Raw genomic sequence first — 17,865 nt, 5'->3', positions numbered from 1 at the left:
GTGGCCTGTTTTAGCATTAGAGTTGTTACCTGGAACTCCACCGGAGCCAACCCTGCAAGCTAGAAGAACCCACAGGTGCGTAATGGATCTGTTCACACGCTTACAGGCTTCTATTCTGTCAGACAAGTGCATTTTTAGGGCAGATCCCAAGAACATTAGCTGCAAAACCTGTCTGCAATCCGAGCTCAGGACCCCCTACCCCAGCTGTGTTTAGTAAAAGGACTTTTAACTTTGCCGCCTTGACCACTAGAGGGTGGTAACATACATTTGCACTAGGTGCCCTACGAATAGAAGAACGGAGCAGGAGGTGAAAGGAGATAAAAAGGAAATCTGGTGTACAGAGAGGAGGTGCCAGACCTCACCAATGGAAGTGTGCCCTCCATACATGTGTCACTGTATAGACAATCATTCACTACTGCGAATCTGTGAGATCAAGATTTACTGGCCAGCTAGGAGAACCATCTATGAAATTCCATGTTTGAAGTCAGTCGTTTGTTTTCAAGACCTTGCCTTAGACAATACAGAACACAAAGGTAACATGCTACATTATTTTCCACAGTTTTATGGATAGCTGGGAATAGCTTAAATGCATTGTACCATTACTAATGCTGGCAGAGATACCAGCATGATTTCTGCATGAGAGGGCAAGAAGTTTCTGACTTGTAATTATCCATATCTTTACAGGTGGGGTAGAAATTTTTTTGGTACTCAAACATCTGACTTAGGTTCACACAGGACCGAGTTGCTGTCAAAAAGCTAACAAAAATTCTGCCATATATAAACAAGTATATTTTGCAGAAGGATCTCTCCAGCAGTAGGATTCAGTAGAGTTTGTCCATAGACCTAAATCTTTTCCTGTCTTTAAATATCTTATTCTCATCTGTCCGACTCTGTCTGTCCCTGTTCCTGTTTATGTGACCTAGAGCCCCATCCAGAGTGCCTATGAGTAACAACTATCTTCAACTGTTGTTACTGATAGTACAATTTTTGCTATAATTGGAACAAGAAAGGTATCTTGACCCTTTTGGTTTTCAGTTCTTCATGATTCTCTCTGTTTTAGGAGCAAAATTCTTTCTACTTGTCTCCTTTGAGATAGTCAGCTTGATTTCACGTCATCGATAATCAGATGGACTTCATGACACATACTGAGTCACTAAGCTTTAGCAGAAAGAATTTTGGGGTTATTTTGCTTTTGAGTGTCCCAAGATTCCACGTTTTTTTTCAATAAATAGAGAAAGAACGCTGTGTTGTGGCTGTTGAATTGGAACTCCGAATTTGTTTTCAACCATGTTTCAGTTGTAGACCTCTCAAATGATGCTGGGTAAATTATTTTATCACTCTGTGCCACAGGTCTGTCTTTATGAACTGGGGAGAGTCATCGCTGGGAGAGGGATCGTCACATACTTACGTCTGACCAGTATTTCTTAAGATACAGCTCTTACTCAGATTTGGACCTCTACATCAAGTTGTACCATAAAATCTAATTCTCTGCAAAGGCTGACGTGAACAACATACATGCAGTGAGAGTTCCCCTTTTCAAAAATATGTTCTTTTTTGTAAAAATGTCCACTAGAATGGAAACAGTGTTAAAGCCAGGTCTTGACTTTACCACCACTAATGTTTGTTTACTTCGTACATTTTTTAAAAGTTTATTTATACTTGGTCAGGACCTGGTCTTTGGACTTTTAAGAGACATACGACACTATCCCCATTAAATTACAGGTATTTTGTTTACTTCTACCATTTCAGTTCAGGCCTGTTTCACTAGTATTTCTTTCCACGTGAGTTGTGTGTTCTTCATTTTAGGTATATTTTGTTTTTCTTAATATAAGTGGGGTAAATAGAAAACCCAATGAAATACTACTTCTATGGCCTATCTCATCCTGTGCCTTGCAAGTTCTGGGACTGCTAATGTCAGTCTCTGTGATTTATCTGCTGGGGTAAAGTTGTTCTAACCTGCAATAACAAAGTACATCATTGTTGGCTTGCATGTTATAAAAATGATGCACAATACTCACATCTAAAAGTCAGAATAAACCTTTTACGCAGCTCTTTGTCAGTTCTACAAATGGTTGCAGTTAATCGATGCTATAAAACTTTCCTTCGGGCACTGGTATTCAGCTTTCACACTGGGAAATGCAGTTTGAGTCTGACATTTTAAATACCGGTGGTATTATCTAATGAAATAACTCGGGGTTTGAAAATTCCCATCAGTAAAAAAGCACAAAACTGATGTTGAGTTAGGGTATTTAAAAACATTTTTTTCATCATTGGGGAAAAAAATTACATTGTACAGACAGTATTATTTTGCTACTCTTTTCCTGCAGACGCTTCTAACTCAACCAGGGGTCTACTGTCCCATCGGTGCATCCATGTAATTTTCATCAACTTTAATGGGAGCTATATGTATGAGGTGATGAGGGCATACGTTGAATTCAAAATTATTTTTTTCTTTATTAACAAGTGTCATACAAGTATTGTCATAAGGAAAGCCTTTGAGACTTTCTTTCTACCTTTCCATAACGAACACTGTAGATTTAGCAAACATTTCAGGATTTCTCCAGGATATATTTTTTTCATTTTGTATTTTACAGATTTGCTCCATCTCAGGGGCTGTGCAAAGAAAAGAGGCAAAGGAAAGGAAAATCTCCCAGGTGATGACAAACTGTGGAAATTCCATACGCTTTTATCTGACGTTTTAATAGTAAGTCACTGGCTAGACATTTTCTTACTTGCATTTAGTTGCATCAAGATGGCATTTGGAATTTTGCTGTTACGAAGCCCTCAAAAAAACATTATTATCTAAACATCTATTATCTATCAAGGCCATTTTCTTAGCATTTCCTGAAATTCTGGACACTCAAGAAAGGATGGCATAGAGGAAAGATGTAAAAAGATCACGGTGGAAAAGGCAGAGGAAAAAAAAGCCTTCTGGGACTCTCCTCTTATAGTACAGGCTGTACTGTATCCGAGGCAAGCCCATGCCTAGAGGGCACAATCTATCCTTAAGTGTATGTGACCTACTAACCACAGTGAAAAAACAAGAGCAGGTGATCTGATTTACTGCTTTTCTGAGCGAATAACTTTTGCCTTGGCAGGAGAAATTTGAAGAAGGCACTTGTGCTAATGTGTGCGCTGCTACTCCCGTGGGGTTCCCGGACCATTCTTCAGAGCAGTTGTGTCCCAGCTTTTCAGCAAAACTGTTAAAAAGATCAGTGCAAACTGGCCATATTCAAAAAAGACCATCCTTCAGGCCTGCCGTTGGAGTGTTTGTTGTTCTCATTTCTAGGCAGGAGAAAAAACCTAAATAATATGCAAAGAATGCATTTCTGATACAACTTTTCAGGAATCTCAGACTTTTCAAGGATCCTTTTCAAGGATCTCCAAGTATGTCATAAAGAGCAGGTCAGTTGGAAATATTCTCTAAAAAGGAATGAAACAAAGAAAAGGAACCTAAGAGCAGTAATGGGATTTTAGACTTCTCAACTTTGGGCTGCCTACTTTTAGGTAATTTAAATAGGACCAATTTTAGGTGGGCAACGGCTCACTTTTTGCCAGTGGCGTGGCAAATATCTGTGACCCAGAAATTCACTAGTTAGTTTGGCAATCCTTGGTCAGAGTGACTTGCCCAAGCTCACGCAGTAAATCAAAACCAAAACCCGTGTAACAGGAGAGATTCCTATTTTCCAAAGTTTGTTTATTCAACCAGTTCGTAACACTTTCTTCCTGTTCCAGATGAATCATTTAATCACTACAATGCTATAGTTTGTTTCAGCTTTTTATACCACCAGCAGGTGGGCATTTAAAAAGCACTTTGCTGTTCACCTTTTGGTCATCCTCATAACTTTCATCTGTGTATTGTTTTATTTTGCTAGAGGCTTTCCCAACAGGCTGGCGTTTTGTCTGAAAAGCTGGATCACCTATGGAGCTAGGAACTGTGACCTTCTGGTGCTTGAATGCTTCTACAGAAACTTCAGAACTTCCTTTACTTTTTTTTTTTTTTTTTTTAAGAAAAGTCATTAAAACATAGATTTTAGAGAGTCTGAATTCCCCTCCTACAATTCTTTGCTCTTTGGGGAGGCAGGCAAAGTGCTTCAGCCTTCAGTATTCTGGACTGCCCTGTTCAATACCTCATGGATTTTGGAGCTGGATTTTTCAGTTTTTGATAAATACTGCTTATATGTTAGCAGCATAAGCATAGCTCAATTGTCTAAATATTGTGGTAGTATCTAGTAATATTGCTTTTGTATCTAATAAATATTGCATCTAGTATCTGATGCTCGCACTCTGAATGTGTTTGAGCCTCTTTCTTACTGAGCAGAGAGGCTCCAAAGAAAATTCAGTTACTGAGGAAGGTGTTAGGATTTCAGTGTATGTTTTTTGTTAATTTTGTTGGGCTTTTTTTTTGGACAACAACTGATCAGTGTAGTTAGGAAATATATTTTAAGGAAAATGACAGGTGTTTTTCCTTTGTGATATAAACCCAGTATTTTGACCAGTATAAGTAACCACTTGCACCAATTAATAGACCTCACTATGCAAATCTTCAGAACAGCCTCTCCCTTCTTGGCTGTGCAAGTGGTGGTAGAAGAAGCCTGTAGCTGCTTTCCTTTTGATGAGCAATAGCCTGCTGACCCCTCAAATTGTTCTTCAGTTCTTTACTTACTTTCATCAGATGAAACTCTTCCTACTGCTTTATGCTTGATTCTGCCATCAGTTGTGCTGGCTGTTGCTAACCTACACCCACCTTGCAGTTTTTATCCCAAATACTGTCCTAAGTCAGGAACTACCTCATGCAATCTGTCTTCCTTAAAAGTTTATCTTTTGCACTTGCCACTACTATATGTGGCAATTTGATTAATAGACATAGATCTGCTCACTGGTGCATAGTGGCCTCAGGTTCCTGGCTCCTTTGTTCTATTTGCCTACTGCTTAGCTTGGCACTCTTCTTTATTGTTTTTGAGTAATGCCTTTTGTTTTCTGTGAGACTGCTGTGAATATAAAGAGCAAAGTTCCACTTTTTCACCTCATCAAACTCTCTGCTTATCCAAATACCTGGGATAGTGTATTTTTATGCAGCAGAGGACCCTTTATCATTTTTCCATTGCCATCAGTTGCTGGCTTGTCCTTACCTCTAGCTCTTCCTTCCAACATTCTGTGGAACACAGGGCTGGATGTCCTCTTCTCAAATTCCCAGTGCGTGCTAAATCACTACAAATCTGTGCACTTTGCTATTTCCCACTACGCGTGAAATGCCAGGTATGCCTTATCTTCCAAGAGATATGGCATGCCTCCAGATCACAATTCCTGTCTGAGGGTCATTTCTATAATTCTCCCTGCAGTAGGAATAGCAGGCTATTGTAACCAAGAAACCAAGTGCTTCTTGTAGTTAAAAGACAAATTATCCAACAGCATAACATACACAATGTTAAGTTGTGCAATAAAAGGAAGGAGCTCCACGAAGGAGCTCAGAGAGACAATAACAGGAGGGACGTGCCCAAATAATACCCTGCTGGCCTACTCCCAGGGGCCATCAGCAAAAACCCAGATGAGAACAGGGGCACAAGGGCCAGTGGAAACCCAAATCAAGGACTCTCCAATCACCTTTGGACTAAGGGGCTCACCACCTAGGAGCGGGACATATTACAAGATGCAAGCGACACGGGACTAATTATGGGATTTTAGGGGAGGAGCCAAAGGTGGAGAAAGGGAGAGGTTTAGGTGATTTGGGAAGGGACAGGAGTGGGAAAACAGAGGGGTAAGCAAATAAAAAGGGCTGGTTGTATACACATAACTGGCTAGTCAGAATGCCTGTCTGGCTATGCCCTGTGCCTGATCAGCGCAGTCTGTCCTCTTTTCTCTTTCCTGGGTGAGCAGTCTCTCTTCCGTGTGTATGTGAGTATGGGGGTGTGAGTCCAGCAACTGGAGACAGATCACAGGCTGGAGGGCCTGTGTGTCTGGTGCAGTAACTGATTGAGTGTGGGTGCACAAGTGAGTGTGTGATCACTAGCAAGGATCAAGCCAAACCAGCTGGTGGTAGGTGAAGTGACCTGGGGAGCAAGGGGGTGGGGGGGTCTCTAAGGGCCAGCTCCAGATGTGAGAGCACCTGTGCATCTCTAGGGATGAGAGCACAGGGGAGTGGGGGTGTCAGCCTCACTGGTTTGTATGTCCAGGTGCCAGCAACTGAGCAGACTGGGATCCAGGGACTAGCCACTGGGCAGACTGACTGTATGAGTCCAGTTGTTGAGGGCATCCACCTTGTCCATATATATATATATATATAATTTTCTCACTAATGGATATATATCCTGCTCAGTCAGAGAGGGGAGCAGTATAAGGCCATCAGTGCTGCCTATATTCACATGAGCACTCCAAGTGTCTGTCTAGGAACCGTGTGTCCAGCCATGCAAATATATAGTGTATATGTGTATATATGTATATGTGTAGTGTATATGCATGCTCTGCGTGTGTAGGTCTGCTGGCAATGCATCTTCAGCCTCGCTAACGGCCGGACATGGGCATATGGAGCCTTGCCTGTCTCAGACTGTTGGATTTAGAATGATATATTTTCCCCCAACATACACATATTGCATTGCTCCAGTTCATTTGCGCATTACTGTCAATGCAATAGACACACTCCCTAGCTTATCTCATGAGTACTCCTATGTGCACACATGAAACATACACCCGCCTATGCACTGTGCCTGTACTCAGTTGTACAGTACCTCATGACCCCTTTTTCATCAAACTCTTATGTTGCACATATAGCTAAAATCAGTGTACACATTAAACTCAAACTGTACCTCTTACTTGCTCTGCTAAAAGTTCCCCTGTGGTCTAGAGAATTAGTACTTTTATTTGTTCATCCTATTCAAAACTTTTTAGGCTACTTGAAATCTCTGCAGAGAAATGCAGAGATATTCTAGGATGTTGACTGAATGTTCCACTGAACCATCTGTGATAAAATCTAGAAAATTTGCTTTATTCAGCATATTTAACATCATACAACTTCACTCCATATTGTTAGAGTGCCAATAAAACATTCATGACAGCTACTAATACATGCTTAACAGTCCCTTCTTTATGATGTAGTCCATCAACTTGTGATCAGGCTGCACGTGCATTTTGTGGCATAAGCTGAGAATTACTCTGCAACAGAAAAGCACAGCCAGACCATGTTTCTGTTTTCACGTGCCTATTTTCTATGTTTAACCACCAAATGTTTTGGTCTCTCAACTCTACTGTTTCTAGGCTTCCTGAGCAGTCACCCTGCAGCTGGAACTGCTCCATACAGCTGCAGGCTTTCAAGAATGGTGCCTCACTCATAATTCTCTTCACTTTTGGGGGTTCTTGAGCATTGATCAATGGATGTTACTTGTCTCAAGGATTTACTGTCTTCTGAGAAGTATGCACATAATCTGAAGAGATAGCTGGCCATCTGTCATGGTGTCAAGTTTTTAAGGGAAGACAAAAACAAGCTCATGGAAAAAGAAATCTGTTGAGGACTATGGCACACGCAGAAACAACATCTGGCTCAGGAAGTCCCTGAGCTGAAAACAATTGGATCCTGAGAGAGTACTGCAGGGAAAAATCATATACACTTGCCCTGGACTTATTCTTCCCTAAGTTTGTGTTTACAGGCACCACTGGAGACATGGTATTAGGGTAGGTGGATGCTTGATCTGACAATGCAAGACAGACATCATTTTGGTCTCTTGTACCTCAAAGACAGGTCAGCTACCACCGATCCATCCTCACCCTGAAGTTTCTGATTGCTTTCAAGTTTGGTTTCCGTAAAGACCTAGTCAAAGGCTTCACACATTGAACCTATGAATATGTCTATATGGAGTATTCATATTTTTACGAAATACAAAGCTCAGTGTATGAAAAAGACTTCACACAGGGGTTTTCACATTGTCTTATTAAGCTGGAAAGAGCTTTTTGTTTCTTGATAGTTTAACAGTCCTGTGAGGCACAGGCAATGACAGCAGCAAGCTTCAGAAAAGGACATTAATGTTTCCAAAGGGATAAAGCAAGTCCACAGTCCAGAGCAAGTAATATTGTGAAAGCAGTTATCTATTTTGTTATTAAACATTTTACAAGCTTTTACCTTAACCTGGCTTGAAATAAAGACATGACATGTAGATGATGAGCTAACAGTTCATTTTTTGGGTGAACCTTAAAAATTAGATACCAGAAAATATAGAATGCCAACAAACCCAATAATAATAAACAACAACAGAAAAATTTCCAAAGTGTCTACCTAAATACTATCATGGTATACCTCTGCTGAGATATGTGGACCCATTTAAGAGCTGCTAATGTGGCAGACTTTGTGGAAGCACTGTCCTCCAGTAACCAATGTTAACTGGTTCCTCAGCACTTGTTGGCTAGTAGAAAAAGTGTCTGAAATCTGAGAGTGTTCTAAGAATTTGAGACACCATCCACCTACTGAAATCCCTTTCTTTTCTTAGGGTCTACCTCAGCTTGTTACTATCTACCTTCAGGAAGATGGTAGATATCTAATGCAAAAGAGACCAATTCTCAATTTTAGGTTGTTAGCATCTCTTGGAGATGGTCCAGACTAATATAATTATTCTCAATATAGGTGTTACCAGTTTGTCAACAGTATTGATGTGCAAATGTCCCTCAAATACCTTGCTCAGTTTATTATGGAGTACCTATACAATGAGGTTAATTCCCAAAATATTTTATTCCCAATACCACTTATCAAAGGGGTGTCATGTGTCCATAGGTATGTAGATGGAACATGTAATTCAGGATGTGATAATGGATCCTAAGATTGCAAATGCTGAATATTTTTACACTGTTTATCTTTAATATGTCCTTATCACTGGCATTAGCTATTATGTTATTCTAATGGGAGACAAACTCCTAGTTTATATGAAATTCTTACCATGAGAAGACTATTGATTCATTCTATGCTAAGTGCACAAGTTTATTGGTTATTCTTGCAAGCCTGACACTTCCTTTTTTTTATTTTTATTATTAACTCCACAAATACATTCAACTGAACAAGATTGAATAAAATGTCCTCATGGGCCTGTTTTTTCCTCTAGCTTCTTGCATCATTTCATGATCCATCCTGACCCTTAAGATTCTCATGGGAATAAGAAAGGCAATGGCAAGCATCTAAGAAAACAAATGATCATGAGGACTTTCATTAGACACAAGCTAGTGTCAATGGGAGTGGGTGAAAAATGCCAAAAAATGCAAATAATTTTGCTCTGTTTCAGAAGAATGAAAAAACTGAACACAAATTCTAGACCATGACTTCTTTTTCTTTCATTCACACCTTACTCAAGCAAAACTTTTGCCGGCATCTGTTTTGAGTCCTCCCTGAGAGAAATTCCTGGGATTTAGTCCTTTAATGAGAACAATGAAAGAAAAATAATTTATTGGGAAAGAAGTAAAAGTACTGAAGATGGTGCCAATACACTAACTATACACTTAAGTTTACGCTACCTGTTCATTTAAGCACAAGATGATACAGAATAAGGTCGGGGAAATCATCCTATATGCATCCCCAAAGATATCTGATATATCCAACGACAGCAGAGCCCTGTTTATTCAAAATACTCTTGGAACATCAAAACATTTGGATAAACAGGGCTTCAAATAATTGAGGGAGTTATTGTATAAGTAATTCACACCAGGGGGACATAACCTAGATTCAAAGGAGTGAGTTTCAGATCAAAGGGGTACAGATAAATGGGATTTTGCTCTATACGAACAAATAAAATAAACAGCATTTGATTATTCAGGAATCAAGAAGTGCCCAAACATTTTTTCAAAAAGAATTTAGGATGAAAGGTCAAAATTGTTGTAATAGGCCACATAGAAGAATATTCCTATGGAATCAAAATAACAAATAACTAAATGAGACCAAAAAGGTGTGTTGGGTTTTGTGTGTGTATATGTGTGTATATTTTGTGGAGGTTTGTTTGCTTGTTTTCCTTAAATTGCTGATCTTCCAATCAGGATCATATGAACTTTAACAAGGTTTTTGATCTTCTTCCAGTTGTGACACTGATACATATGTTTTGGTGGATGGTAGGGATTTGTAACATCTGTGGCTCTCTCACTCATTTTCCCCAATGCCCAATGGAAATAAACTGTAAAATACACAACTTGGGTCTTGGATGGACAGTATTGTCTGATTGCTTATCTTTCTATTAATATCATGACCCAGATATGGTTTATCTACATACAGACACCACAATCTCCATTAAATGCCCCTTAAAATACAAATCTTGGCATTTAAAAAAGATGTTAAGTGTAAAGATCTATGTTGATATTCACCCCCTGCATTGCTAACACAGTGGTGTGGATAATTTGTTAATTTAGACAAATAAACAGCCTTTTCCATTCCTGTAATTCAGTACTGCCCCTTACTGCCTGTGGAGGGACCTTTCAGTAGTGGGGGTGGCAGGGGAGATAACAGACTCAACATTTAAAGGGGAGTGAAAGGTCTGAAAACATGACACATTTACATTGCCCAACACTTGATTTCCGCAGCCAAGAGCCCATGCAGGAGCATGCTTCTCCCGCCATGGTGCCTCACCTCAAACAGCCCAATCCTGGCTTGTAGGCCATAGGGAAAAGTGGATCCCTGAGGGATGGTCTGTGTGGAAGGTGCCTTCTGCTTCAAAATTCAGAGGCATTTTTTCATCTGCGTTGCAAGACATACCAAATTGTCCTCTTGAATCCCTCCCCGTATTTCTGGGCCTTGGAGTTGTTTTTTTTTCTGGGCCTTGTAGTTGGGTTTTTGAGCCCTCGGGTCTGTCAGTGCTGCCAGGTCCTGAGTCCTGTGCCACACCTGCGGCAGGTTCTCTTCGTACCACAGGAAGGCTGTGCCTCAGCCCTGGGGCAGGTCTCCTAGGCCTATCAGCCGCCCCTTTGGCCGTCGCTCCTAACAGCCTCTCCACAGGCTGCCCTAACACCATAACCCACGCAGTGTTCCCCACCCCAGCCCTAGACACCCAGCTTTTGGCGGGAAGAGCGTTGCGGCGGCGCCGCCATGTCACCGTGGCTGCCAGCAGGGCCCGCTGCCTCCTCTCTCCTCCCCCCTCCGGTCCCGCGGCTCCGCCGGGGGCTCTAGGACAGAGGGGAGGGGAGCAGGGCGTGGGGAATTGTCGCCCCGGTTGTTGGCATCGTTTTCCCCAGCTGCCTTTCCTCCTTCCTCGGTGAGGGTCTGCGGGCTCAGGTGTGTAAGGTAACGCACGGCAGCTCTGAGGGGAGAGGGGTGGGAGACTAAGGGGGAGCAAGGATTAAAGAGGAGCAGCTGTTGGGCTTGTGGTAAGGTGGGGGAAGGAAAATGCTTAATGAAACCTTTGGGGGAGGGAGCTTCGAGAAGTGGCAGTTTAGAGTTGAGTTAGTAGGGGAGGACGGTAAACACCTGTGGGGGCTGGAGGGGGCAGAGGTGGCCGTTGGCAAAAGGTCGAGGCAATCCTGTCAGCAAAGGAGTTGTAGTGGGTGGTAACACACGGTGAGGGCTGGAGGGGGATGCAGAAGAACGGGGATGGTTTGGGGTGTTTTGGAGTTTGCTGGCAGGTTGCTGCAGCAGCACACTTTGGAAATGAGTAAAGATGAACCATTAAGAGCAAAGCAGGGGAAAGGCAAAGCAAGCATTGGGGTTTTGTTTCCTGAGGAGACAGGAGGATACCTTCAAATTGGTTTAAGGTTTCAGTCCGCTGCCTTGGTTTCCTCCCACCTTCTCATCATGTTACTCCTCTGCAACCTGTTGGGTAGAGTTGTGTTGTCTGTGATACAGGTAAAGAGCCAATTTCTAGTTTTATTCCAATTCATGTCAGTAGCTGCTGTCTGTAAATACAGGTATTTAAAAAAGGTAAATTTCCCTCTTAAAAAAAAATCCCAAACCCAAAGAAACCTGAAATAGTCTTTTTTTCTCAATGAGCAACAGATAATGATAAGGCTTGTTCAAATTTTGCCCTCTCTGCCTCTTTCTTTTACAGGCTTGTCAAGGCTTCCCTCTCTGACTGAAGAATCATTGCTGTGTGTTGTGTCTCAGTTGCAATTTGTTCAGAATATCTTGACCAGTTTTCTGTCTGGAGTGGAGCAGAGAACAAGGTAAAAATTGAACTTGTGTGTGGTAATGGTTTCAGCTTGATAGCCTTGGAGTCTGGCTGAAACTGCTGCATGGTCCTGAATCCAGAAAATACACAGGCTTGTGCCTAACTTGAAGGATATCTGCAGAATCTTTTATTTCATCCAACTCCGTAAGCTCTGAAGGTTAAACACAGACATAGGTACTTAGACAAAAGCAGTGAAAGTTTTCTTATGCTGCTAGTATGGGGCCTGTGAATATGGGAATCAGTTCCTATTGCCACCTAATTCCTGGATTTTCTGCTGTATTTCTAACTAAGATAGTGGTCATGCCATTTTTGATCTGGTCATCTAACGACCTGAAGTCTGTTTGCTCCCATCAAACTCCAAAGCAGGTCTGTCACTGAGTTCAGTGGTTGTAGGATTTGCCCTGTTGTTTTTTTCCTATCTTTTTTCTCTTCACCGCCAAATCCCCCAAGGCTGTCTTTAAAGGGTAAAACCCACAGAAGATGTAGGTCCTCTAGAGTCAAACAGAATCAATGAATTTCTCAAGCTCATTTTCAGAAATAGTTTTTTTTTTTTTCCCTTTCCTATTTCCTGACACAATATCAGCCTTTCTTTAATACTCTGGAAGTAGAGCTGCACAGTGGAGTATGATTCAGAGGGAGAAAAAAAGAAGTGTATGTTTGGGTCTTAAAATAATATACACATTAAACTATATTTAATCGTGCTTTATCAATAGACTGATAAACTTACGTGTTTGCTATTGCTCATGATGCTCTGTAGCAGGCTGAGGCAGTAACTGCTGCTGATGGAAAAGAAAAGGTAGTGGAAGGAGGAGGGGAGAAGGAGGTGGGAGACGAGGGGATTGGCTGCTTTTAATGTCAATCACAGCTGCGGCCCCCAGCTCTTCCGCTGCTCTGGCTCTGGCTCTCCCTTGAACAGCTCCTAGAGAGAACAAGGCGTGCGGAGCTCAGATCACCAGCATCATGCTCCTTGGGCTTGGATCGTAGATCCCCCTCTTTGAACACTAAAATAACTCCTTCGTCCGTCAGCGTCCCAGGCAGACCCAGCGAGAAAACACGCACGTGAGAGAGAGAGAGGAAAGAAAGAGGAGGAAGAGAAAAATCTGCAACCAAGTGGACTAAAGCAAAGAGAAAGAGTGCTTTGCTTGCACAGCTGCAAAGTGGGAATTTAAAGAACCTGCAGAGAGAAATTCCAGCTGATCAGCACATACACATTGCAGAATTACAGATCCAGGTAGAAATGACATCAACAGGGAAAGAAGGCAGCGGAGCTCAACATGCACAATATGTTGGACCCTATCGTTTGGAGAAAACCCTAGGAAAAGGACAGACAGGTTGGTTCTTTTGCAGCAGCACTGGCGCTAGGGGGAAGGTGCTGTAGCAGCCAGTGAGGTGTTGGGGATGGGATATTTGAGGGTTCAGGTTTTCCTATTTGCTGTTTTAGTGGAGATAATATTCCTAGGGAATTTTTGCCTTTATTTATTTTTAGTTTTCATTTTAATTCTTTCTTTTCTTCCTTTTTTTTTAAAAAAAAAAAACCACACCAAAACCCCAGGATGCTTTATGTTCATTACTCCTGCTAATGGGTGTTGTTCTGATGACAGCCGGAGTGCATGCAGAGGGAAAAATAGATGATGTGCTGGTGGTGAATTTTCACATCAATTTCTTCAGTGCCCTACTTAGGAGCATTTTTTTTTTAATCAAATTATATTGAAATGAAAGGTTCACAGCCTGTAGTACCGAGGAGGTGGTGGTGGTAGTGGGGGAGTCACCAGCAGTATTTCATGACATCATGATTGAAAAGGGTGTAGTCCTTAAGGTGCAGTTGGGGGGGTGGAAATATGTACAGTATGTCTGTGGCACTGACTGCTGTGGGTATTTAGCAAATATGGATGGCTGGGCTGGTGGTTTTTGTGGGTAGGTTTTGAAATAAAAGAAAAATAGGGGATCGGTAGCAGAATTCATTCTGGTTATGCTGTGTTTTTGTAGGAGGGATTGGGAGGGGGAGGGGATGTTATTTAATTATTTTTCTTAAAGCTTGTTTATGAAACTCGCCCCCAGCAGATTTTCCTGAATGGAACAATGGTAAGAAATATTAAAAAGAGGAAACTGAGTGGAGGGAATTAGAGAGCAGGTGCTTCTGCCCTACATGACATAATTAGATCCCCTAAATGTGTTCAAGATCTGGACTTACTGTTGCTTGCTTGGATAGCACATTCACTTCAAGGGCAGGGGAGCATTAATTGGAAGAAAAACCCTGAAAAAGAAGCCCAAATGTTTTCCTTATTTATTTTTTTTTTTTTAGTAACAGGTGCAATAAGCAATGGGATGTGGGGAATTCATTGGGTTGGGAGCCCCCCAAAAGTGGATTGAAACTCGAGATTATAATTTAGGGAAAGGGGAAGATCAACTATAGGGGGGCTTATTTGGGCATGTGGATGTTAAGTGTTGTTCATTATGGTGGGACAATAAAACATGATGCATTGTGGTGTAATTTTTTTTTTTTTTTTATAACCCAGCCGAGCTTTGCCCATCTGTTGTCTAAAGGATTTAATAGGCGTTTCCATCCCCAGCTGCTGCCTCTGCTCTGCCTGCTTCCTCGCTGCCCTGCGTGGCAGCAGCTCTGCAGTCCGCAATTTTCTTAGGGACACAGTCAAAATCCAGATCTTTCTCTGTAAGAAGCAATGCTCTTCTGAGATGATTGATTATAACCCACCCCCCCCATCCTTCCCCTCCTCTTCACAACCCCATAGCAACCGTTCAGAGACATGGATGAAGATGACATTGTCTTCTAGTGAAAGTGACTTTTATTTATATTTCATTTTTTCCAAATCCCTTCAGCGTTATCAGTTGCTAAAGGTAGCTCTCTGTCACTCTTTTGGTTACCACCTTTATTCTTTGCATAGCTCAATAAGCCCTTACTTCTGCAGCTGTATTCTTACTAAAATCTGTTCTGATTATGATAATGAAAATACTCTACCAAAAAATTGCATTGTATTGGTAATAAAACTGCCTTGTTTCTGCTTGTAATCCTTTCCTGGATACTCCAGGTGATCAAAGAGCCAGCTGTAGATGACAAATTAATTTTTGTCTTCATCATCATTTCCTTTTTTTTCTCTCTCACCTTCTCAGCACCCCTCCCTCCCTTTTAAATACAATTGTGTCTGAGATTCCTGAAAATACAGCTGCATTAACCTTTTGCTCCATGTCTTATAGCCTGACGTTGTGGTCCTAAAGGGTTATCTGCAGCTTTGGTTATTTTTTTCCTGTCTGCTAATCTTCCTATCTTCCTCCTAAGTGATTAGAGATGTGGGGGTGGAGGGAGAAGAAGAGGATGTATTTACAGGCTTGCTGCTGTTGGCCTCTGCAGTTATTCAACCAGCTGGACAAGGGTGAAAGTTTCCTTTAGCAGTTCTACCATATAACTGATCGTTATAGATAAGTCTCTGCTGTTTGCACACATGAATGCACATAAAATGCACAATGCATGGTGTCATAGAAGCCGGAGGTGGGGGGAAGAGGAAGAGAAATCTTGAAAGTAGCTGATGTCAGTATATGTCTTCCTTGCTATACCCGCCCTTGATTAACGGAATAATGCACTGAGGTGAAATCTAACTCGGTATTAAACCTACATGGCTAAATATGGAAAGATGCCTTCTGGTCTTCTCGCATTTTCTGTGCTAATCACATTTGGGAGCATGCAGAATGGCATGAACAGTGTGTGGTATGTAGCTAGTCCTCATCCTGCTTGTTTTGGAGGGTAAGCAGGCAACCTGCAGCATTTTAGGGAGAGGACAACAAGCGCAGTATGAGGGCCTGATTCACCATGCTATGTTGTCATGGTGTGTAACTTTAAATTTGGGTTGCAGTGGCATATGGTTGAAGAAAATAGTGGTTGTAATCATTCCTTTAGCGCTTGACTTTAAAACATGGAAGATTACGAGGAAATGGCTTGAAATATTTTTTGTTTTCCAAGGGGATAGCAAAGAGTGAGAAAATCTTGCGAAAGGTAATGATGAATGGAAAAAAAGGGTAAGTTGTGTTGCAAAGTCCTGTCCATTTTGCAGCTATTTTCATATCCATCACTTTTATTTTGAATAAAATTTTTTTTACACTAGAAAGTTATTTCAGATAGGCAGGTCTAGCTTTGCTCCCAGGTAAATTAATATTATACAAATGTATTAATTCCTTTTACCTGCTTTTACTGAGATCAAAAGAAGGGGGTTTTGGGAAGGAGCGTGGGCTCATAGTTCAGGGCAGACATAGACAGGGTGTCATGGAGGGAGAACCTAATAGTAAGTAGAACTCTCAACGGCTTTCTCTCTGTGAAGTTCTCACTGATTGCCACCTTAATAGCTGAAAAAAAATGTTCACCACCAGCAGCCTACTGATCCCTGCAGAGGTCCAGTTGCCATATCTGTGACATTAGTGGAACCTGGTGACATCTGGCTGTGGGTAGGCAAAACTGTCAGGGAAAAACCTTCAGTTCAAATTGGGGGGTAACAACCGTTGTTGAAAGTGTTGATTAGAATTCAAAATCGGGTATGCCAAATTTGTCCTGAGCAGCCTTCTGTGCTGGTGCGTCAAGCTTGCTGATGCCACAAAGAGAGGATTAGGGCCTCTTAGTCGGAGAAGTTGGAAAAGGGCTACATGAGGCAGTGATGAAAAATGTCTGTGCTTAGCCCTCTGCTGGTAGTGGGACTGATAGAGGAACTATGGAAAATTATTTTTAATAATATAGCATACACATTTATTGCGTAATTTAAGTACTGTGGTAAGATGGTTTGCTTTTGTAATAGGTTGAATTCAGAGCATCTCTTGTTTACTGCAGCTGGAGGAATAGCTATTCTGTTTGAATGATTTTGCAACAATACAAGAAACAGCATCTTAATAGCTTTCATAGTAATTAACAGTAATGAGCAAAGGGTGTGTGTCATGTTACAATAAGACACGTGGAAACAGTGTGCCTTGAGAAACCCCAGTCATACCTGATCATGAAGCACTGTTTTAATTTTAGATAAAATAGAGGCTGTCTGTGTGAAATCAGCTTATTGCATATTCCTTGCGGTTTTGTTTTTTTTTTAATCCCACAAATATCTTTGTTCCTATGTTTCTTTTGGCCTCATTAACCCCTGTTCCACCCTTGAAACTCTTAAGAGTAATTCAGATTGATTGTAGTGAATATTTATTAAAGACTGAAAAGATGAGGAACTGAAGTATTTCTTGTGAAGGGCTTCAGCATTTCAGAGGGTTTTCTTGTGTTTTCATTTGGCAGTCACTATATAGGCTTCAGCATCATTGTTTGCTGTGGCACCAATTCAATTCCAGTTGAAATTTCCAAAACGCTGCCTTGTCTACAAGCAATAAGACGTTCGCTCTAAGTGGGAGTTACCCTATTCACTTTAAGATAAACTTGATGAAAAATTTAATGTTGCTGCTCCATTTTGTCTTGTTCCTTTACTCTGTTTTAAGCCCAGTTCTGCAGATATTCAATAGAAAGAGTCCTGCTTGAAACTCATGGCACTTGGACCTTCGCAAGAAGTGTAGGGGGTCCCTTTTCTGCATTGTATACTGTATGACTTACAGCTATTTTGGTGTATAATATCTTAATTATATATGAGCCATCAGTGAGGTATTCAGCAGTATGCTATTGAGTTATGTAAGAACAGAAATCAGTAAATTTGGGTCTTAGCAAATTTAGTATCCTTTTATTCAGTGGAGGCTTAAACAGGATGCTTCTTTACAGCCTTAA

The 17,865-nt window shown here is 41.3% G+C and overlaps 1 protein-coding gene across 12 annotated transcripts in view; it reads left to right on the top strand.

The window, feature by feature from the left end:
- The first annotated feature begins 12,989 nt into the window (after positions 1 to 12,989).
- The window catches only part of BRSK2 (BR serine/threonine kinase 2), a 324,645-nt gene continuing 319,769 nt past the window's right edge, over positions 12,990 to 17,865 (top strand). For all 12 annotated transcript variants that reach the window (XM_063331693.1, XM_063331692.1, XM_063331686.1 and 9 more), the window contains exon 1: positions 12,990 to 13,447. In XM_063331693.1, coding sequence (XP_063187763.1) covers positions 13,354 to 13,447 — 94 coding nt within the window. In that variant the 5' untranslated portion in view covers positions 12,990 to 13,353. The remainder of the gene's footprint in view (positions 13,448 to 17,865) is intronic.

The sequence above is a fragment of the Chroicocephalus ridibundus genome, chromosome 4 (genome assembly GCF_963924245.1).
Source record: "Chroicocephalus ridibundus chromosome 4, bChrRid1.1, whole genome shotgun sequence".
NCBI lineage: Eukaryota > Metazoa > Chordata > Aves > Charadriiformes > Laridae > Chroicocephalus > Chroicocephalus ridibundus.
Note: the sequence above shows the minus strand (reverse complement) of the source record. Positions and strands in the feature narration are given on the sequence as shown.